General features: G+C 36.5%; 1 protein-coding gene across 6 annotated transcripts in view; it reads right to left on the bottom strand.

Moving 5' to 3' along the window:
- MMP16 (matrix metallopeptidase 16) overlaps window positions 1–24,715 on the bottom strand; it is a 355,785-nt gene that overhangs the window by 28,121 nt on the left and 302,949 nt on the right. For all 6 annotated transcript variants that reach the window (XM_082363458.1, XM_082363459.1, XM_082363462.1 and 3 more), the window contains one exon: window positions 5,862–6,012. In XM_082363458.1, the coding sequence (XP_082219584.1) occupies window positions 5,862–6,012 (151 nt within the window). The remainder of the gene's footprint in view (window positions 1–5,861; window positions 6,013–24,715) is intronic.

Raw genomic sequence — 24,715 nt, 5'->3', positions numbered from 1 at the left:
CACTAAAATCCCTCAAATATCTTTTATATTGCATATTAAAACATACTTATGCTGAGCTCCTAACATAGATATAGGATACATGGTCACACAATTCAGTCAATGACAAAGCATTGTGCATCATATTATTCAAAGGTAATGTCTTAGTCACATTTGCTCTTCTTGAATGTTACGGAGTTGAAACTCAAACTAATGCTCTTTGATTCATAGTGTAGTACAATTTTCTACCACACTACTGCTAGTGTTTCCCTTGACATAGCATTCTTACATTAATCCCCCTGTCATCTTACCCTCTTGGGGCCCTCACTCAAATTCTTAATGTTCATTGTGTCAGTATAATTTTCCTTCATCCCTTGCTCTATTTGCTTATAGATCCATTTGCCTACCAACACTTTTTTGAGCACTTATGTGCAAGACACATAAGATTTATTGAGATCACATTTCAAGAAAATATTTATGGAATGTGAATTTTATTGTACCCTCTAGTAGGAACATAATCCTGCTATGAATTTTTCAGGATGAAAGCAATTTTTCCCTCTTTCTGTTAGTAGATAATGCAAAACTATAACTTGGGATCATTTCACCATCTTTGAAAAACTCAACATAAAATTGGACCCTCAGGTTACCTGCTGTGTCAGCTTTGATATATATCCAGTAAACTGCAATGTGATTAGAATCATCTGACTATATTCAATCATAATATTTTTCAGTCCGTTATATTATTATATATACACATTATATCCAGCTGTCTTATAAAAATGCTATGGCTTATTCATAAATATAGGTTTGCATTTTAATTTCTAACATATTTGAACATATTTCAACATGAACAAAAAAGCTCATCCCACTGATATTTTTCTCCCTGAAAAATAGGCTTATGGGTTCATTGAGAAGTATATTAGCATATTCACCTGGAACATTATGTAAATAAACCACTTGGAGGGGTTTAAGATTTAGATATTATAATGGAAAAATTTTGGAATTTTGTGCAGTAAGGTCAGCAAATGATAGAAGCTATTATAAATAAAGCTTATAGTTTTTTCTTCTGATATATCAATAATCTCAGCAGTAGAATTATGACTTTAAATTTCTGATTCTTTGAGAAAAGCATTGTAAATGAATCCTTTAAAATAAATTATGAATGGAAATGGGATTTATTCATCATTTTTTAGATTTGATCATGAGTCATAACCATAAGACAAAACAGTTGTCCGTGTAATAGTATACAACAATTTCTTAAATTCCTTCTGTATGAACAAATAAATGGTATAGAAAATTCTGAAATGACATACTTTAATGTTTCTTGATACTGAACTCAAACTGAACAGAAAGTGGCTCCAAGGTTGATTTCATATGACCCGGCCATTTCTTCATCCACTTTGTCTCATTTTCTTACTCTAGAGTCAGACTACTTGCCTCTGTTATCGCAAAACCCAGGGCCACTTTTTTTCACACCCAAATAATCATACAAAATCTCTTTCTTCAGAAGCCTTATTAAAAATGCAACAAAATTGAAAATATCAATTTGTACTCTGTTGGATAATTTTAAAAACACAAAAAGGAATTACTTCATAAACACACACCTTAAACTATAGGAAATAAATGTATTTTTCTGTTTGGCTATTAGTAGTAATAATAATAAAACAAACCAAAACAGATCTAAATTCTGTCTTCTTTCTTTGAAAATGTCTTAAAATCCTCAACAGTTCAGCCTAGAATGAAGTATGACAAGAGAGTCTTGGGTATATTTGTGAGAAGGTGCTGAGATGATTTAGGAACATAACATTTTAGAGCTAAATGCTATGAAGATCAAAATGTATCCAAGTATGAAATTATAGTATATTAAGAAAAGGGCAAGTAAGAGTCTGAGGGACTGAGTTCCATGCTATATGTGAAACAGTGAAACCGGACATTTTAATCTGAATTTACAGATCTGTTTAAAGAAACATCATTTCTTCTATACTTCTTTAGCTATCTCTATACATATGAGATTTCATGTCAGCCCTTACTTTCAATACAATTTATATGAAATTACTCTCAGATCTGTGCCTCCAACCCACCTTTCCTTGTGAACTGTTACTACCTGCTTGATTTCTCTAATTGGTGTGTAAGCAGTTATCTCAAACCGAAAATGAACATTTCAAACTCTTAGTCCCTTTCCCCCACTATTCCTTCCCTTCTTTGTTACATCTTCAGAAATGGCACCATCTACTCAATTATTTAGGCAATAAACCTAGATGTTGTCTTTGATTTGCTTTTCTCACCCCTAAAATCCAAGGCATAAGAAAAACTTGTTATGATTACATACAAAATGTAAACTGAACTCTTTGCTTCATCTCCACTGCTACCATTGTGTCCCCCTGTACTACTTCAACAGCCTACCAATTAATCTCCTTGCTTCCACTTTTGAAGTCCATTCTTCACATGGAGGCCATAATGATGTTTTTGAATACACATCAGAACACGCACTTTCCTGTTGAAAACCCTCCAATGTTTTCCATTGTACTTAAAATTAAAAAATCCAGTCTTTGCCATGTTCTACAGGGCCTTGTAATCTGGTCCCTGCTTACCTGTGTGACCTCCTCGACCACTTACCCACTACGTTGTAGCCACAATGTTTTTTTCTGATTTGAACATTCTAACATTTTTGCTTTTGTACTGCTATTTCGTGTACTTACAACACACTGTTTTGAATAGCTTCATGTGGTTGAAATTTCTCCCCACTAAAGTCTCTGCATCAGTGTCCCCTTTACAATTTAGGCCTTTCTTGACCTCCACACTAATTTCCCAACCACTCCTTACCACCCACGAACCTCTATCACATCATCACCTATTATATTTCTTGTAGTGTTTCTCAATGTTATCAGGGTCATTTATTTCTTCTCTGTTTACAACTATCTCCCCTAATAGAATCTAAGGACCATGGGAGCAGAATACTTGTGGTCTTTTTTACCACTATATCTTCATTACCTAGTACATGTCACATAGTATGTGCTCAAAGAATGTTTTAACTAAATGAGTAAGGGACATGCCAAGATGAGTACAGAAATCTTATGCAAGCAGGAATTAGAGCTATTGAGAATGGAATGGGCTGTCTCATATTTATGCTGTCACCACAGGTAGTCAGGTACAGAAGGATGAATACCTATGGAATGTAACTGAGGCAGTCTAGACTTTGGTAGGAAGTGAATATGATGCAGGACTGACATATGGCAGCACTTGAACCAAATATAATTTAAAGGTGTGCTTTATTTGTCTAGCAGATTATATAAATGATTCTGATTTTGAATGCTTTTCTAGAGTATTTGTACTTTCCAGCTCATCACAGTACCTATCACTCCCTATTGCCATATATATTACTCCTGTACCCAGCACTGTATACATTATTTGCCTGATCCCTTAAAGCAATTGAGTTTTTTACACCTGGACTAGGTTATCTCTAAAATCCTTTTCTGATCTTAACCTTAGAGAAATAAAAATCTGTTTTACATTTTTTAAAACAGAAAAATGTCAATGAAATAAGAGGAAGAAATAAATAAAGATAAATGTTTTCTCTCAAAATATACATGGAAAAAAATATATATATTTAAAATTCATAAGTATTGTAAATATATAATGCCTATAAGGAAGAAAAACTCACTGAATTCTCATATAAAAGTGATAACCAAATTGTTGTTTTTATGTTTGAGTTAGATAGTTTAATGTCTATTCCATCTACTTTTAATCTAGAATGAATGTATTAATAAATTGTGTGACTTCGGAATTAAGCAATTATACAAATATGAAGTCATCTGTTTATAAAACATCTATGACTCATGAACTCATATATAAGATCACACACATGGAAATTAATTGGGATCCTGCTTTAAATATTTTTAAAACCTATAAAAGCAGTTATTTAGGCAGAACTTAAAATCAAAGTATTTCTATATATTTAGTTATACTTTGCGTGAAGCTTGTCAAGTCAGAAATAAATTAACTAAAACTCCTTTTCTCATTTACTATATAGTAAATTTTATATATATATATATATATATTTATTTATATAAATATATAAATTTGGTATGTAACCTTCATTGATTTCATTGATTTGAGGTAGCCCACATTTAATTTCTAAACTTAATTCTTTCAAGAAATGCTAAGTTTTTAGAATGGAAACATTTTTAAAAGTATGGCTAACAGATAATAAAATGGCAGTTTTTATTGTCATCTATGAAACCCTCATTAAAGCTGTTATATGAAAGTTAAGCTTTCATATTTTGTCCTGTAAAAGTTAATTTCTCCAGAGTGTCTTCTCAGCCTTTTGTTTCTACCCCTTTTTGGGGGTGGGGGTGGGGTGGAGACAATACAGGACTGTATTGAACCTAGTCCTGAAAGAGTACATTCAAGCAATTAAAACCAGCTGAGGAATTAAACTCTAACAACCTGAGGGTTGTTATTTTAAAGAATATAAGTCCACAGATTTATTTTCATTAGGGGTCACCAGCTGTGGCAATTTCTTCATTCTTCTCTTTTCATACTCTAACTACACATATCTTACTGAGAGTCATATACTTTTTGTGATGATAAGTAATATCTTCTACATTAATAGAGTTTTTGTTTGATGAATCTTTTTTGTTTTGTGATTTAGTAAGAAACATTCAGCAAAACCTTAGTTTCATGATAGTGAATTAAAAGCTATGAATATTTTGCCATAGAAATATATACAAATTTAATGTATAAAAAGCATGTAACAGTATAAAAGTATACATATTTATCCATGGACACAAATGATAGGATCTTTTTGTTCACAGATAAAGCTCAATGTTTTAAGTCACTTGCTATCAAAAATTACAAAGTGTAAAATAAACAAGGTTTATATCCTTATTTTTCTCATGAAGTTGGAGACATTTTATAGGGTTACATTATGTTAAGATTATAAGGCAAACTCAATACTAGCTTGTTGCTCATTAAAACCTGTTGTTTTTATGTGTGTTTGTGTATGTGCGTGCTTTAAATTTACTTGTAAAATAACATATTTAAGTTTTACCTAACAATGAAGGTTACTTATGAGTGTCACATTTTGACCCAACTAGTAATAGTTAACTAAAATTTGATTTTTCATCTTTATTTCTTTTTAACCTAATATTAATTTAAAATAATAAACATATAGCCTTCAGCTTATATTTTACATGTAATATCTGTGAAAAACTGGGCAGGGGGTGAAGTTAGTATGCCTAGTGGCTACTGTACATCATACACTAATAGTTCACTTTGTTTTACAAATCCTGTTAGTAATGTCATAAAAGGAAAAGAAATGACAGAAAATAGAAAGAGATATTATACTTCAAGCTAAAAGTGTTTAGTCCAGTGATAGTTTGGTTAGTTCATCGCACCTATCTGCTGGTACCTAAATAAATAGTGTCCTAAGAAATAGAACTCATGACTAAACTGAAGGTATTTGAAAATGTTCAAAATTAACTGTGTGCAAAGTGTAAAATTTAACTTTAAATATAAAAGGAAAAAAAAAAGCCTCTCTTAAAAAGTACTTTTTAAGTAAAGTAAGCAAAATTACAAGAAAATGCATTGTAAAGATATAATACACTACCTATATAGTTTTATAAGCATGTTAAGATTATAGAGAATTGAAAGAATATATACTGTATATATACATTCATAAGAAAGTCACATTACTTGGGTATATTAGAGGAAGATTTATCTTGAATATTATTTTAAAATATGTTTAAAAATGGTTGCAATTCTATTAATTCTTGTGCTTATATCTGCACAGATTCTTTCCTCAAATGTACATGCCTATTATAGACTAGATATAGACTTCTCTAAACATTAGTTAACTGTTTTCCTCATGTGAAGTGTGTACTGACCTGTCCCCCTTGAAGAAATAGGTTTTCCCAACGTCCTCCCACCAAATGGCTGAATCAATACCATGAGGGGGAATTCCGCTTCCAAGAGTAATCAAGTCATGAGGGTAACCAGGTTGAAGAGTCGTGTCCTTGAACACCCAATATTTGTTACCTGTATGAAATAAGTGCAAATGCAGAATACACTAATTTAATGTCAGAAATTAGAATATATCTACTAACACAATGCATTTAAAATTCTTTTACATGAAATCCATGAAATAACTTAGTAGCAGTCACACCTGGAATACTGACATTGAAATATAAATGTTATTTTCAAAAGTGGACATAATGAAAACTTACTTAATAATGTAATCAGAATTTGTGTGTTAATTTAAGAAATAAAAAAGATCTACAACTTGCCATATTGAAACAGTTTTGAATCAAGGGTCAAGGATTCTTCCTCTAGCAATTAGAGGCCTTATTTTCATTCAAGGCTAAATCATTCCTGTGTTTTGTGCATTTTATATGCCCTCATATTGCTGTACTGATTACAACCTCTACTCTGTTAAAACACTTCTTCTGGGCTGATCCTTTTCTTTTAATATATAAACATTCACAAGTCCAGCTAGTTTAATTAAGTCATCCTCTTTTGACCTGATGCCTTCTTCTAGCTGTTACACTATCCTTCTCTTTAAGAGTGGTGACTGAAGGTAGCAAAATTTTAACCCTAAACTTGTTCAGAATTGCCAGAGTATGGCAATACTAAAAAAAGATGAACTTCAGTCAGCTTTATTGCTGTTTTGAAATTATCTACAGACAACACACTTCCTCATGCCCTACACCCCTGACAGACTATGTACACCACTCCCCTCTTCGGTATGACTCTCAAGTATTCTGCAACCATTTCTCACTCCACTGAAAGTTGACTTAATACACATTGTCTACGGAAACCTTTTGTCCTGGAGTCACCAATGCCTACAATTTTCCACCCTTATCTATTGACACAGTTGCCCACTTAAAGAACTTTTCTCCTTGAGCTGCTAGAAAACCATTTTGTTGTTGTTGTTGCTCTTTCTTCTCTAGCTGCTCCTCTCTGAGATTCATTTATTTTACTCAGTCCTTGAATGTTGACATTTCCCAAGACTCTGTTCTCTTCCCTCTTCTCTTCTTATTTTAAATTGTACAGGGACAGAGTGGTGTCACAAACTCAAATACTTATAAGGGCCAGTCTAGAGATGACAGGAGTGGAGTGGCAGAGGTATTCAAATATTGAGACATATCCTGGATCTTTCTATACTCAAGCAACTTCTTGAGTAACTAACTCCTCTTGAGGTTAATATCTGGCAAAGTAAAACAGTATCTTAATATCTGACAAAGTATCCTGTGTCCTTTCTACTAGATGTAAGGCCATCCTCATTGTTAAAATATTTAAATACTAACTGTAGCTGAGGACTATGATAAACTGTAGCATTCATGTTATACCTAAAGGAATTTTAAAAAATTTAAAACCACTTACTAGCCTAAAACACCACAACACAAAAGAACCAAAAAAGCACATCTTCAGGCTAGATTTAGGTAGGAGTCTCTAGTTTGTAACCAGGGTAATCTTATTTATCCCAAGAGTTTCTACTACCATTTGTTATCATTTTAAATTAAAACAACATTTGTTGAGTACCTTCAGTGTCCCAAGTATCATGTTACGTACCAAGGATACTAAAGAGAACAAGACAGACCTGATCACTACTCTGATCATCCCAAACTTAAGTGAATTCAGCAGATGAAAACCAAAAACACAAAAATGTAATTATAGTAATTGAAAAACTATTGAATGCTATAAAGGAAACATATCAGGTGTTGATAAAAAGAAAACATAAGGGGAACTTACTTCAAATAAGGAGATCAGGAAAGCGTCTCTGAAGAAGTAACACTTAAGCCAAATTTAAAGAAAGAGAAGAAGGTGATACCTATGCAAAGAATGCTGGGAAGAGTGTTCCAAGAAAAGGAGAGTTTTATATGATCAAAATTGAAAGAAGATCCATGGAATGTAATAAGCAAGAGGATAGTAACACTGAAAACCTAAATGATGGGCTTGGATCTTAGTTTGAGTACACTGGTAAGCCATCAAAGAGATTAAATTAACAAAGGGATAAGGTCTGTTTCCTATTTTCAGAAGATGATCTTTGGTCTTTTGTTGAAAATGGATCTTAGAGAGAAGAGTGGAAATGAGAAGCTCTATCAAAGATCTTTTGCCAGGGAAGAACACTCAAGATGGCAGAGGAGTAAGACGTGGAGCTCACCTTCTCCCCACGGATACATTATAAATACATCTACACAAGGAATGACTCCCACAGAACATCTAATGAACGCTGGCAGAAGACCTCAGACTTCCAAAAGGGCAAGAAAATCTCCATGTAACTGGGTAGGGCAAAAGAAAAGAGAAAAAAAAAAAAAAAAAGACAAAGGAATCAGGACAGGATTTGTGTCTCTGGGAGGGAGCTGTGAAGGAGGAGAAGTTTCCTCACACTAGGAAGTCCACTCACTGGCAGGGACTGGGGGGAGCTTCAGAGCCTCAGAGGAGATCACAGCAACAGGTGTGCAGAGGGCAAAGCAGAGAGAGTCCTGTACAGAGGGTCCCAGCACTCCCTAGCCTGAGACATTTGTCTGCTCACCCACCAGAGCAGGTGGGGGCTGGGTTCTGAGGCTTGAGATTCAGAGGTCAGACCCCAGGGAGAGGACTGGTGTTGGCTGCATGAAGATAGACTGAGGGGCTAGTGTGCCACAAATGAGGGAGTCTGGGAAGAAACCTGGGCCTGCTAGAGAGACAAGGAACCATTGTTGGTGGTGTGTGAGGAGAGGGGCTGGCCCGCCATAGGACCTTCTTCCGCTCACAGGCAGAGGACACAGTCTACATGAGCTTCAGGGGTGGGCGTGAGCTGCAGCTTCTATCTCGGACCCTAGAAGCAGGAGCTGACTGCTACTGCTGCCACCACTGCTGCCAAGGGTCCTGTAAGCAAGCGCAGCTCACTGCCCACGACTTGTGGCTTGTGCAGCCCGCCAGTTGCTTGTGCAGCCCGCCACTGCTGAGGGACCCATGATCCAGGGCCAACTTCCCCAGGAGAATGAAGAGCACGCCCCAGGCTATTGCAACTTCCTGTTGGCCTCTGCCACCACAGGCACTCCCCTCACATCTCAATTTTGGCTGCCATATCCAGCCCTCTCCCCAGCCTGAGTGAGTAAGTGTGCCCAAGTTAGCCACTGCTTTTGCCCCTTCTCGCCTGGGCAGGTAAGAGATGGGGCCAAAAGCAAAGCTGAACCTCAGGGGTTGTGTGACCAAGAAGAATGGAAATCTCTCCATGCAGCTGCAGGAGTAGTAGATTAAATCATGGCAATCGGCTTGGTAAACCCTACATCTGTGGAATATCTGAATAGACGAGTGTCCCCACAATTGAGGTTGGCCTAGCTTTAGCAACTGTGGACTTTGGGGGGAATTACATGCAGGAGTTGGGCAGGTCAAAGTCTGAGTTGGGCTCACAGTGCCCATGTCAGGTCCAGAGACCTACTTAGAGGTATTGGAGTACTTCCTGGGTAGGCAGGGATTGGCTGTGGCTCACTGTGGGGTCAAGGTCAATGACAGCTGAGGCTACAGGAAAATAATAATTATTATTACTATTTTTTATTGTTTTGTTTATTCTGTTGTTCTTTTCTAATTATTCTTTTAATTTTTATTTATTTTTTCTTTTCTTTTTTATGCTTTTATTTTTAATATATTTTTATTTTATTTTTTCTATTTTTTACTTTTTTTGTAATATTGTATTTTTTCCTGGTTTTTGTTTTTTTTCTTTGTTTTGTTTTGTTCTTATATTTTTAACTATATTTTTAAATTTTTACTTTACTTTTTTCTTGTTTTCAGTTTTTTCCATTTGTTTTCTTCTTTCTTTTTTTCATCATTTTTGTGTGTTTGTTTTATACTTTCTTTGACTTTTTCTAGTTTGCTTTCTGCTTCTGATTTGTTTTTTGTTTTTCTTAGTTTAATTTTTTTGTTTGTTTTCATCTTTGGGTTCATTTATTTGTTTGGTTGCTCTCTTCTTTTTTGTTTTCTCTGTTGTTTTTTTTTTTTTTTTCTGTTTCTGTGTGTATGTGCATTTCTTTGTGTGTTTTTGTCTGTTTGATTTTGCTATAACCATTTGTCTTGGGGTTTTTCTTTGTCAGTTTGTTTTCTTTACTTTCTTTTCTTCCATGCTATGCAGACTGCAGGGTCTTGGTTCTCTGACCAGGGGTTGGCATGGGCCTCTGAGGTGGGAGAGCCAAGTCCAGGACACTGGATCACCAGAGAACTCCTGGGACCAGGGAATATTAATTGGTGAGAGCTCTCTCAGAAGTCTCCATCTCAACAAGAAAATCTGGCTCCACCCAACAGCCAGCAAGTTCCACTGCTGGACACCTCACGTCAAACAACTAGCAAGACAGGAATGCACTCCACACATTAGCAGACAGGCTGCCTAAAGTCATACTAAACTCACAGACACCCCAAAATACAACATCTGATATGGTCCTGCCCATCAGAGGGACAAGATCCATCTCCACCCAACAGAATGCAGGCACCAGTCACCCCCTACACACACACACACACACCAGGAAGCCTACACAAACCACTGGACCAACCTCAAACACTGGAGGCAAACACCAAAAGACTGAAGAAAGGCAACCTTGCAGCCATGCAGCCTGCAGAAAGAAGACCCCAAACACAGTAAGTTAAACAAAATGAGAAGACAGAGAAATATGTTGCAGACAAGGGAGCAAGGTAAAAACACACAAAACCAAATAAATGAAGAGGAAATAGGCAGTCTACCTGAAAAAGAATTCAGAGTAATGATCATAAAGATGATCCAAATCTCAGAAATAGAATCGAGAAAATACAGAAACATTTAACAAGGACCTAGAAGAACTAAAGAACAAACAGTGATAAACAACACAATAACCTAAATCAAAAATACTCTAGAAAGAATAGATAGCAGAATAACTGAGGCAGAAGAACGGATAAATGACCTATAAGATAGAATGATTGAAATAACTGCCATGGAGCAGAATGAAAAAAAAAAAAAAAGAATGAAAAGAATTAAGGACAGTCTCAGAAACCTCTGGGACAATAGTAAGTGCACTGACATTCAAATTATAGGGGTCCCAGGAGAAGAAGACAAAGAGAAAGGGTTCTGACAAAATACTTGAAGACATTATAGTCAAAAACTTCACTAACATGGGAAAGGAAATAGTCAATCAAGCCCAGGAAGTGCAGAGAGTCCCATACAGGGCAAAGCCAAGAAGAAAAATGCCAACACACATATTAATCACACTAACAAAAAGTAAATACAAAGAAAAAATATTAAAAGCAGCAAGGGAGAAGCAACAAAAAATATACAAGGGAAACCCCATAAGGTTATCAGCTGATTTTTCAGCAGAAACCCTGAAGGCCAGAAGGGAGTGGCAGGATATATTTAAAGTGATGAAAGGGGAAAACCTACAACCAAATTACACTACACAACAAGGATCTCATTCAGATCTGATGGAGAAATCAAAAGCTTTACAGAAAAACAAAAGTTAAGAGAATTCAGCACCACCAAACCAGCTCTACAAAAAAGGCTAAAGAAATTCTCTAAACAGGAGACACAAGAGACAAAAAGGATCTACAAAAACAAACCCAAAACAATTAAGAAAATGGTAGTAGGAACACACATATCCATAATTACCTTAAATGTGAATAGATTAAATGCTCCGGCCAAAAGACACAGTCTGGCTGAATGGATACAAAAACAAGACCCATATATATGCTGTCTATAAGAGACCCACTTCAGACCTATGGACACATAGAGACTGAAAGTGAGGGGATGGAAAAAGATATTCCATGTAAATGAAAATCAAAAGATAGCTGGAGTAGCAATACTCATATCAGATAAAATAGACTTTAAAATAAAGACTGTTACAATAGAAAAGGAAGGACACTATATAATGATAAAGGATCAATCCAAGAAGAAGATATAACAATTATAAATATATATACACTGAACATAGAAGCACCTCAATACATAAGGCAAATGGTAAAAAGGGGAAGTCGACAGTAACACAATCATAGTAGGGGACTTTAACATGCCACTTTCACCAATGGACAGATCATCGAAAATGAAAATAAATAAGGAAACATAAGCTTTAAATGTTGAACTTGACTGATATTTATAGGATATTCCATTCAAAAACAACAGAATAGGGACTTCCCTGGTGGCGCAGTGGTTAAGAATCTGCCTGCCCATGCAGGGGACATGGGTTTGATCCCTGGACTGGGAAGATCCCACATAATGCAGAGCAACTAAGCCCGTGAACCACAACTAGTGAGCCTGCGCTCTAGAGCCCGTGAACCACAACTACTAAGCCTGTGAGCCACAACTACTGAGCACGTGTGCCACACTACTGAAGTCCGCATGCTTAGAGCCCATGCTCTGCAACAAGAGAAGCCACAGCAATGAGAAGCCCACACACCACAACAAAAAGTAGCCCCCACTCACCCGCCACAACTAGAGAAAGCCCATGCATGGCAATGAAAACCCAAGGCAGCCAAAAATAAAATAAATAAATAAGTAATTAAAAAAAAAAAAGAAACCAGAATACACTTTCTTCTCAAGTGCACATGAAACATTCTCCAGGATAGATCACATCTTGGGTCACAAATCAAGCCTCAGTAAATTTAAGAAAATTGAAATCGGATCAAGCATCTTTTCTGAACACAACACTATGAAAAAAAAAAAGTGTAAAAAAACACAAACACATAGAGGCTAAACAATACACTACTAAATAACCGAGACATCATTGAAGAAATCAAAGAGGAAATCAAAAAATGCCTAGAGACAAATGACAATGAGAACACACTAACCCAAAACCTATGAGGTGCAGCAAAAGCAGTTCTAAGAGGGAAGGTTATAGCAATAAAATCCAACCACAAGAAACAAGAAAAATCTCAAGTAAACCATCTAACCTTACACCTAAATAACTAGAGAAAGAAGAACAAAAAAACCACAAAGTTAGTAGAAGAAAAGAAATCATAAAGATCAGAGCAGAAATAAATGAAATAGAAACAATGAAAGCAATAGCAAAGATCAATAAAACTAAAAGCTGATTTTTTGAGAAGATAATCAAAATTGAAAAACCTTTAGCCAGACTCATCAAGAAAAGGAGAGAGTGGACTAAAATAAATAAAATTAGAAATGAAAAAGGAGAAGTTATAACAGACACCTCAGAAAGACAAAAGAGACTACTACAAGCAACTATATGCCAATAAAATGGACAACCTGGAGGAAATGGACAAATTCTTAGAAAGGTATAACTTTCCAAGACTGAACCAGGATGAGATAGAAAATATGAACAGACCAATCACATGTAATGAAATTGAAACTGTGATTAAAAATCTTCCAACAAACAAAAGTCTAGGATGAGATGGCTTTACAGGCGAATTCTATCAAACATTTAGAGAAGAGCTAAGACTCACGAATTCTATCAAACATTTAGAGAAGAGCTAAGACCCATCCTTCTCAAACTCTTCCAAAAATTACAGAGGAAGGAACACTCACAAGCTCATTCTATGAGGCCACCATCACCCTGATACCTAAACCAGACAAAGATATTACAAAAAAAGAAAATTAAAGACCAATATCACTGATGAATATAGACTCAAAAATCCTCAACAAAATACTAGCAAACAGAACCCAACAACACATTAAAAGGATCATACATCATGATCAAGTGGAATTTACTCCAGGGATGCAAGGATTCTTAAATATACACAAATCAATCAATGTGATAGAGGGAGACCTTCAAGATGGCGGAGTAAGACGTGGAGATCACCTTCCTCCCCACAAATACATCAGAAATACACCTACAACAACTCGAACTGAACACATAATGAATGATGGCAGAAGAACTCAGACTTCCCAAAAGGCAAGAAACTCCCCACATACCTGGGTAGGGCCAAAGCAAAAAGGAAAAACAGAGACAAAAGAATAAGGATGGGACCTGCACCTCTGGGAGGGAGCTGCGAAGGAGGAAAGGTTTCCACACACAAGGAAGCCACTTCACTGGCAGAGACAGGGGGTGGTGGGCGGGAAACTTTGGAGCCACAGTGGAGAGAACAGCAGCAGGGGGGCAGAGGGCAAAGCAGAGAGATTCCCACACAGAGGATCAGAGCCGACCAGCACTCACCACCCAGAGAGGCTTGTCTGCTCACCTGCCGGGGTGGGTGGGGGCTGGGAACTGAGGCTCGGGCTTCAGAGGTCAGATCCCAGGGAGAAGACTGGGGTTGGCTGCATGAACACAGCCTGAAGGGGGTGAGTGTGCCACAGCTAACCAGAAAGGAGTTTGGGAAAATGCTTGGAACTGCCTAGAGGCAAGAGACCATTGTTTCAGGGTGTGCGAGGAGAGGGGATTCAGAGCACCACCTAAATGAGCCCCAGAGATGGGCACGAGCCACAGCTATCAGCATGGACACCACAGACGGGCATGAAATGCTAAGGTTGCTGCTACAGCCACCAAGAAACCTGTGTGCAAGCACAGGTCACTATCCACACCTCCCTTCCTGGGAACCTGTGCAGCCCACCAGTGCCAGGGTCCCCAGATCCAGGGTCAGCTTCCCCAGGAGAACACATGGCATGCCTCAGGCTGTTGCAATGTCACACCGGCCTCTACCACCACAGGCTTGTCCCACATTCCATATCCCTCCCTCCCCACCAGCCTGAGTGAGTCAGAGCCCCCTAATCAGCTGCTACTTTAACCCCATCCTGTCTGAGCAAAGAACAGATGCCCTCAGGTGACCTACAGGCAGAGGCGGGGCCAAATACAAAGCTGAAACCCAGGAGCTGTGCAAAACAAAGAAGAGAAAGGGAAATCTCTCCCAGCAGCCTAAGGAGCAGCAGATTAAATCTCCACAATCAAATTGATGTACCATACATCTGTGGAATACCTGAATAGACAACAAATCATCCCAAAATTGAGGCGGTGGACTTTGGGAGCAACTGTACACTTGGGGTTTGCTTTCTGCATCCAATTTGTTTCTGGTTTTATGTTTATCTTAGTTTAGTATTTAGAGTTTATTATCATTGGTAGATTTGTTTATTGATTTGGTTGTTCTCTTCCTCCTTTTCTCTTTTGATATATAGATATATATATTTTTTCCCTTTTCTCTTATTGTGAGTGTGTATGTGTATGCTTCTTTGTATGAATTTGTCTGTATAGCTTTGTTTTACCATTTGTCCTAGGGTTCTGTCTGTCTGGGTTTTTTTGCTTGTTTGTTTGTTATTTTTTTTTTCTTTTAGTATAGCTGTAAGCGCTTGTTATAATTGTTGAATTTGTTTTTTTGGTTTGGTTGCTCTCTTCTTTCTTTCCTTCTTTCTTTTTTTTTGCTTTTTTAATTGATTTTGTTTTTTTAATATTTTTAATAATTATTTTATAGTTTTTATTTCAATAACTTTATTTTATTTTATTTTATTTTATTCTTTCTTTTTTTCTCCCTTTCCTTCTGAACCATGTGGCTGACAGGATCATGGTTCTCCAGCCGGGTGTCAGGCCTGTGTCTCTGATGTGGGAGAGCCGAGTTCAGGAAATGGTCCACAAAGAACCTTCTGGCTCCACATAATATCAAATGGTGGAAGCTCTCCCGAAGATCTCCATATCAATGCTAAGACCCAGCTCCACTCAACAACCAGAAAAATACGGTGCTGGACAACCTATGCCAAACAACTAACAAGACAGGAACACAACCCCACCCATTAGCAGAGATGCTGCCTGAAATCATAATAAGGTCACAGACACCCTAAAACACACCACGGGATGTGGCCTTCCCCACCAGAAAGACAAGATGCAGCCTCATCCACCAGAACACAGACACTAGTCTCATCCACTAGGAAGCCTACACAACACACTGAACCAATATTGCCCACTGGGGGCAGACACCAAAAACAACGGGATATATGAACCAGCAGCCTGCAAAAAGGAGACCCCAAACACACTAAGTTAAGCAAAATGAGAAGACATAGGAACACACAACAGATGAAGAGCAAGGTAAAAACCCACCAGGCCTAACAAATGAAGATGAAATAGGCAGTCTACCTGAAAAGGAATTCAGAGTAATGATAGTAAAGATAATCCAAAATGTTGGAAATAGAATGCAGAAAATGCAAGAAACGTTTAACAAGGACCTAGAAGAAATAAAGAGCAAACAAACAATGATGAACAACAAAATAAATGAAATTAAAAATTCTCTAGAAGGAATCAATAGCAGAATAACTGAAGAAGAATAATGGATAACTGATCTGAAAGATAAAAGAATGTAAATAACAACTGCAGAGCAGAATAAAGAAAAAAAGAATGAAAATAATTAGGGACAGTCTTAGAGACTGCTGGGACAACATTAAACACACCAACATTCGAATTATAGGGGTCCCAGAATAAGAAGAGAAAAAGAAAGAGAGTGAGAAAATATTTCAAGAGATTATAGTTGAAAACTTCTCTAATATGGGAAAGGAAATAGTCAATCAAGACCAGGAAGCACAGAGAGTCCCATACAGGATAAATCCAAGGAGAAACACACCAAGACACATATTAATCAAACTAACAAAAATTAAATACAAAGAAAAAATATTAAAAGCAGCAAGGGGAAAACAACAAATAACATACATAACCCATAACATAACCCATAAGGTTAACAGCTGATCTTTCAGCAGAAACACTGAAAGCAAGAAGAGAGTGACAAAACATATTTAAAGTGATAAAAGGGAAAAACTTACAACCAAGATTACTCTACCCAGCAAGGATCTCATTCAGATTCAATGGAGAAATTAAAACCTTTACAGACAAGCAAAAGCTAAGAGAATTCAGCATCACCAAACCAGCTTTACAACAAATGCTAAAGGAACTTCTCTAGGCAGGAAACAGAAGAGAAGGACAAGACCTACAATAACAAACCCAAAACAATTTTTAAAAATGGTAATAGGAACATACATATTGTTAATTACCTTAAATGTAAATGGATTAAATGCTCCAACCAAAAGACATAGACTGACTCAATGGATACAAAAAGAAGACCTGTATATATGCTGTCTACAAGAGACCCACTTCAGAACTAGGGACACATACAAACTGAAAGTGAGGGGATGGAAAAACATATTCCATGCAAATGGAAATCAAAAGAAAGCTGGAGTAGCAATTCTCATCTAAGACAAAATGGACTTAAAATAAAGACTCTTACAAGAGACAAAGAAGTAGACTACATAATGATCACGGGATCAATCCAAGAAAAAGATATAACAATTGTAAATATTTATGCACTCAACATAAGAGCACTTAAATACATAAGGCAAATGGTAACAGCCCTAAAGGGGAAGTCAACAGTAACACAATCATAGTAGGGGACTTTAACACCCCACTTTCACCAATGGACAGATCATCCAAAATGAAAATAAATAAGGAAACACAAGCTTTAAATTATACATTAATCAAGAAGGACTTAATTGATATTTATAGGACATTCCATCCAAAAACAACAGAATACACTTTCTTCTCAAGTGCTCATGGAATATTCTCCAGGATAGACCATATCTTGGATCACAAATCAAGCCTTGGTAAATTTAAGAAAATTGAAATCATATCAAGTATCTTTTCGGACCACAATGCTATGAGACTAGATAACAATTACAGGAAAAAACGTGTAAAAAATACAGACACATGGAGGCTAAAGAATACACTACTAAATAACCAAGACATCACTGAAGAAATCAAGCAGGAAATCAAAAAATACCTAGAGAAAAATGACAATGAAAACCCAATGACCCAGAACCTATGGTATGCAGCAAAAGCAGTTCTAAGAGGGAAGATTATAGCAATACAATCCTACCTCAAGAAACAAGAAGCATCTCAAATAAACAACTTAATCTTACACCTAAAGCAATTAGAGAAAGATAAAAACAAACAAACAAAAAAACCCAAGGTTATCAGAAGGAAAGAAATCATAAAGATCAGATCAGAAATAAATGAAAAAGAAATGACGAAAGCAATAGCAAAAATCAATAAAACTAAAAGCTGGTTCTTTGAGAAGATAAACAAAATTGATAAACCACTAGCCAGACTCATCAAGAAAAAAGGGAGAAGAAACAAATCAACAGAATTAGAACAGAAAAAGGAGAAGTAACAACTGACACTAAGCAATTATATGCCAATAAAAGATACAAGCTGGAAGAAATGGACAGATTCTTAGCAAAGCACAACCTTCTGAGACTGAACCAGGAAGAAATAGAAAATGTAAACAGACCAATCACAGGCACTGAAATTGAGACCGTGATTAAAAATCTTCCAATAAACAAAAGCCCAGGACCCGATGGCTTCACAGGTGAATTCTATCAAACATTTAGAGAAGAGCTAACACCTATCCTTCTCAAACTCTTCCAAAATATAGCTGAGGGAGGAACACTCTCAAACTCATTCTACGAGGCCACCATCACCCTTATAGCAAAACCAGAAAAAGATGTTACAAAAAAAGAGAACTACAGGCCAATATCACTGATGAACATAGATGCAAAAATCCTCAACAAAATACTAGCAAACAGAATCCAACAGCACATGAAAAGGATCATACACTGAGATCAAGTGGGGTTTATCCCAGCAATGCAAGGATTCTTCAATACATGCAAATCAATCAATATGATAAACCATATTAACAAACTGAAGGAGAAAAACCATATGATCATCTCAATAGATGCAGAAAAAGCTTTTGACAAAATTCAACACCCATTTATGATAAAAACTCTCCAGAGAGTAGGCATAGAGGGAACTTACCTCAACATAATAAAGGCCATATATGACAAACCCACAGCCAACATCGTTCTCCATGGTGAAAAACTGAAGCCATTTCCACTAAGATCAGGAACAAGACAAGGTTGTCCACTTTCACCACTATTATGCAACATAGATGTGGAAGTTTTAGCCATAGCAATCAGAGAAGAAAAAGAAATACAATGAATCTAAATTGGAAAAGAAGAAGTAAAACTGTCACTATTTGCAGATGACATGATGCTGTACATAGAGAATCCTAAAGATGCTACCAGAAAACTACTAGAGCTAATCAATGAATTTGGTAAAGTAGCAGGATACAAAATTAAGGAAGATGAATTTCTTGCATTCCTATACAGTAATGATGAAAAATCTAAAAGAGAAATTAAGGAAACAGTCCCTTTTACCATTGCAAAAAGAAGAATAAAATACCAAGGAATAAACCTAGCTAAGGAGACAAAAGACCTGTATGCAGAAAATTATAAGACACTGATGAAAGAAATTAAAGATGATACAAACAGTTGGAGAGATATACCATGTTCTTGGATTTGAAGAATCAACACTGTGGGGGCTTCCCTGGTGGCGCAGTGGTTGAGAATCTGCCTGCTAATGCAGGGAACACGGGTTCGAGCCCTGGTCTGGGAGGATCCCACATGCCGCGGAGCGGCTGGGCCCGTGAGCCACAATTACTGAGCCTGCGTGTCTGGAGCCTGTGCTCCGCAACAAGAGAGGCCGCGATAGTGAGAGGTCCGCACACAACGATGAAGAGTGGCCCCCACTTGCCACAACTAGTGAAAGCCCTCGCACAGAAATGAAGACCCAACATAGCCATAAATTAAAAATAAATAAATAAATAAAAATTAAAAAAAAAAAAAAAGGTTAAGATGGTAAATTAAAAAAAAAAAAAGGAATCAACACTGTGAAAAAGAGTATACTACCCAAAGCAATCTACAGAATCAATGCAGTCCCTATCAAACTACCAATGACATTTTTCACAGAACTAGAACAAAAACTTCACAATTTGTATAGAAATAAAAAAGACCCCGAATAGCCAAAGCAATCTTGAGAAAGAAAAATGGAACTGGAGGAATCAGGCTCCCAGACTTCACAGATCAATAGAGATCAATGGAACAGGATAGAAAGCCCAGAGATAAACCCATGCACATATGATCACCTTATTTTTGATAAAGGAGGCAAGAACATACAATGGAGAAAAACAGCCTCTTCAATAAGTGGTGCTGGGGAAACTGGACAGCTACACGTAAAGAATGAAATTAGAACACTCCCTAACACCATATACAAAAAAACTCAAAATGGACTAAAGACCTAAATGTAAGGCCAGACACTATCAAACTCTTAGAGGAAAACAGAGGCAGAACACTCTATGACATAAATAACAGCAAGATTCTTTTTGAACCACCTCCTAGGGAAATGGAAATCAAGACAAAAATTAAAAAATGGGACCTAATAAAACTTAAAAGCTTTTTCACAGAAAAGGAAACTATAAACAAGACGAAAAGACAACCATCAGAATGGGAGAAAATATTTGCAAATGAAGCAACTGACAAAAGATTAATCTCCAAAATTTATAAGCAGCTTATGCTGCCCAATATCAAAAAACAAACAACCCAATCCAAAAATGGACAGAAGACCTAAACAGACATTTCCCCAAAGAAGATATACTGATTGCCAAGAAACACATGAAAGTATGCTCAACACTGCTAATCATTAGAGAAATCCAAATCAAAACTACAATGAGGTATCACGTCACAACAGTCAGAATGGCCATCATCAAAAAATCTACAAACAATAAATGCTGGAAAGTGTGTGGAGAAAAGGGAACCCTCTTGCACTGTTGGTGGGAATGTAAATTGATACAGCCACTATGGAGAACATTATGGAGGTTCCTTAAAATCTAAAAATAGAACTACCATATGACCCAGCAATCCCACTACTGGGCATATACCCTGAAAATACCATAATTCAAAAGAGTCATGTACCGCAATGTTCGTTGCAGCTCTATTTACGATAGCCAGGACATGGAAGCAACCTAAGTGTCCATCGACAGATGAATGGATAAAGAAGATGTGGCACATATATACAATGGAATATTACTCAGCCATAAATAGAAATGAAATTGAGTTATTCGTAATGAGGTGGATGGACCTATAGTCTGTCATCCAGAGTGAAGTAAGTCAGAAAGAGAAAAACAAACACTGTATGCTAAGACACATATATGGAATCTAAAAAAAAAAAAACACTCTGAAGAACCTAGGGGCAAGACAGGAATAAATACACAGATGTAGAGAATGGACTTGAGGACACGGGGAGGGGGAAGTGTAGGCTGGGACAAAGTGAGAGAGTGACATGGAGTTATATATACTACCAAATGTAAAATAGATAGCTAGTGGGAAGCAGTTCCATAGCACAGAGAGATCAGCTTGGTGCTTTGTGACTACCTAGAGGGGTGAGATAGGGAGGGTGGGAGGGAGACCCAAGAGGGCGAATGTATGGGGATATATGTATATGTATAGCTGATTCACTTTGTTCTAAAGCAGAAACTAACACCACATTGTAAAGCAATTATACTCCAATAAAGATGTTAAAAAAAAAATCAGTGTGATACACCATATTAACATATTGAAGAATAAAAATCTTATGATCATCTCAATAGATGCAGAAAAAGCTTTTGACAAAATTCAACACTCATTTATGATAAAAACTCTCCAGAACGTAGTCCTAGAGGCAACCTACCTTAACATAATAAAGGCCATATATGACAAAACCACAACCATCATTCTCAATGCTGAAAAACTGAAACCATTTCCACTAAGCTCAGGAAAAAGACAATGATGTCCACTCTCGCCACTATTATTCAACATAGTTTTCCAAGTGCTAGCCATGATAATCAGAGCAGGAAAAGATATAAAAGGAATCCAAATCGGAAAAGAAGAAGTAAAAGTGTCACTGTTCACAGATGACATGATACTCTGCATAAAAAATCCTAACGATGCCACCAAAAAACTACTAGAGCTCATGAATGAATTTGGTAAAGTTGCAGGATACAATATTAATGCACAGAAATCTCTTGCATTCCTATATACTAACAATTAAAGTCAGAAAAAGGAAACAATCCCATTTACCATTGCAACAAAAAGAATAAAATACTTAAGAATAAACCTACCCAAGGAGGTAAAAGACCTGCACTCCTAAAGCTATAACACACTGATGAAAGAAATCAAAGATGACACAAACAGATGGAAAGATATACCATGTCCTTGGTTTGGAAGAATCAATATTGTCAAAATGACTATACTGCCGAAAGCAATCTACAGATTCAGTGCAATCCCTATCAAATTACCAATGGCATTTCTCAGAGAACTAGAACAAAAAAATCTTAAAATCTGTATGGAGACACAAAAGACCCCGAATAGCCAAAGCAATCTTGAGGAAGAAAAACAGAGCTAGAGGAATCAGGCTCCCTGGCTTCAGACTATACTACAAAGCTACAGTAATCAAGACAGTGTGGTACTGGCACTAAAACAGAAATATAGATCAATGGAACAGGATAGAAAGCCCAGAGTTAAACCCACGCACATATGGTCACCTTATCTTCAACAAAGGAGGCAAGAATAGACAATGGAGATAAGATAGCCTCTTCAATAAGTGGGGCTGGGAAAACTGGACAGTTTGAAAAATAATGAAAATTAGAAAATATTGTAAAATAATGAAATTAGAACACTCCCTAATACCATACACAAAAATAAACTTAAAATGGATTAAAGACCTGAATGTAAGATCAGACAGTGTAATACTCTTAGAGGAAAACATAGGAAGAGCCCTCTTTGACATAAATCACAGCAAGATCTTTTTTGACCCACCTCCTAGAGTAATGAAAGTAAAAAGAAAACTAATCAAATGGACCTAATGCAGCTTAAAACTTTTGCATGGCAAAGAAATCATAAACAAGATGAAAAGACAACCTTCCGAATGGGAGAAAATATTTGCAAATGAAGCAACAGGCAAGGGATTAATCTCCAAAATATATAAACAGCTTGTGAAGCTCAATATCAAAAAAAAAAAAAAAAACCCAATCCAAAAATGGGCAGAAGACTTAAATAGACATTTCTCCATAGAAGACATACAGATGGCCAAAAAGCACATGAAAAGATGTTCAACATCACTAATTATCAGAGACATGCAAATCAAAACTACAATGAGGTATCACCTCACACTGGTCAGAATGGCCATCATAAAAAAATCTACAAACATTAAGTGCTGGAGAGGGTGTGGAGAAAAGGGTACCCTCCTAACTGTTGGTGGGAATGTAAATTGATACAGCCACTATGGAGAACAGTATGGAGGTGCTTTAAAAAAAGTAAAAATGGAATGACAGTATGACCCAGCAATCCCACTACTGGGCATATACCTTGAGAAAACCATAATTTAAAAAGACACATGCACCCCAATGTTCATTGCAGCACTGTTTACAGTAGCCAGGTCTTGGAAGCAACCTAAATGTCCATCAACAGAGGAATGGATAAAGAAGATGTGGAATATATATACAATGGAATATTACTCAGCCATAAAAAGTAATGAAATTGGGTCTTTTGTAGAGTTGTTGATGGATCTTAAGAGACTGTCATACAGAGTGAAGTAAGTCAGAAAGAGAAAAACAAATATAGTATAGTAATGCATATATGTGGAATCTGGAAAAATGGTAAAGATGAACCTGTTTGCAAGGCAGAAATAGAAACACAGACGTAGAGAACCAACTTATGGACACCAAGGGGGGAAATGGGGGGTGGGATGAATTGGGAGATTGGGATTGACATATATACACTAATATTTATAAAATAGATAACTAATGAGAACCTGCTCTATAGCATAGGGTACTCTACTCAGTGTTCTGTGGTGACCTAAATGGAAGGAAATCCAAAAAAGAGGGGATATATGTAAACATATAGCTGGTTCACTTTGCTGTACAGCAGAAAGTAACACAACATTGTAAAGCAACTATACCCCAATAAAAAGAAAAATAAACTCGCCATGTAAGAGGCTACCCATACATCCTAAAAAAAAAAAAAAAAAAGGATCTTTTGCTAGAATTAATTGAATTATTAATCAACAACTTAGTACACATACCAGGCACTGCTTTAGACACTAGAGATATGGGAGTGAACAAGAAGGGCAACATCTCTACTCATGGAGATTAGATCACAGTGAATGGGTATGGGGAAAACTGACCTTAAATAAGCAAAAGAATGAAGATAATTTCAAAATGAAAAGTGCTATAAAACAGAAAAAAAAAACATTGATATAACAATATTGTGGTGGATGGGGGGCTTCTTTGTATTGGAAATAGGAAAGATCCCTTTATTTGGGTGACAGGTGAATTGTGACTCACATAACTCAAAAGAGCCAACCCACTGAAGATGGTTTGAGGGGGAGAAAATACCAAGAACAAATGTCCCAATGGGAAAAATCTTGTTAGATAGCTAGAACACAACATCGTAGGAGTATATAGTAAGGTTAGAGGTGAGGACCTCTATTTCCATGGCCTTGTCAAAATTTAAACTTTATTCTAAGTGAAATAGGAAGCCACTGAATAATTCATTTTAAAAGGTTTTCTATTTTTTATTTTATTTATTTATTTATTTATTTATTTATTTAGAAGTAGTCTGGAATAAGATGGCAGCAGTAGAGTTGGAAAGGAATCATGACATATTTTGGAGATGATATTTATAGGCATTGCCGATGGGTTGGCTGTGAGGAATGAGGAAAAGATTGTATCATGGAAAATCCTGAAGTTCTGACTTTTGTAAATGAGAGAATAATAGTGTTACATAAATAGACAAAGATGACTGGGGTGGATGGGCTTTTGGGGTTCAATTCAAAAGTTTGAGAGGTCTTTTAGATATCTAAATGAAGAAGTCAAATAGACAATTGGATGTGTGTTTGAAGATAATAGATTTTAAGTCACAAGCATAAATATGGCATTTACTAATTTATGATTT

Source organism: Balaenoptera borealis (genome assembly GCF_965194805.1).
Source record: "Balaenoptera borealis genome assembly, chromosome: 17".
In the NCBI taxonomy this organism is placed as follows: domain Eukaryota; kingdom Metazoa; phylum Chordata; class Mammalia; order Artiodactyla; family Balaenopteridae; genus Balaenoptera; species Balaenoptera borealis.
Note: the sequence above shows the minus strand (reverse complement) of the source record. Positions and strands in the feature narration are given on the sequence as shown.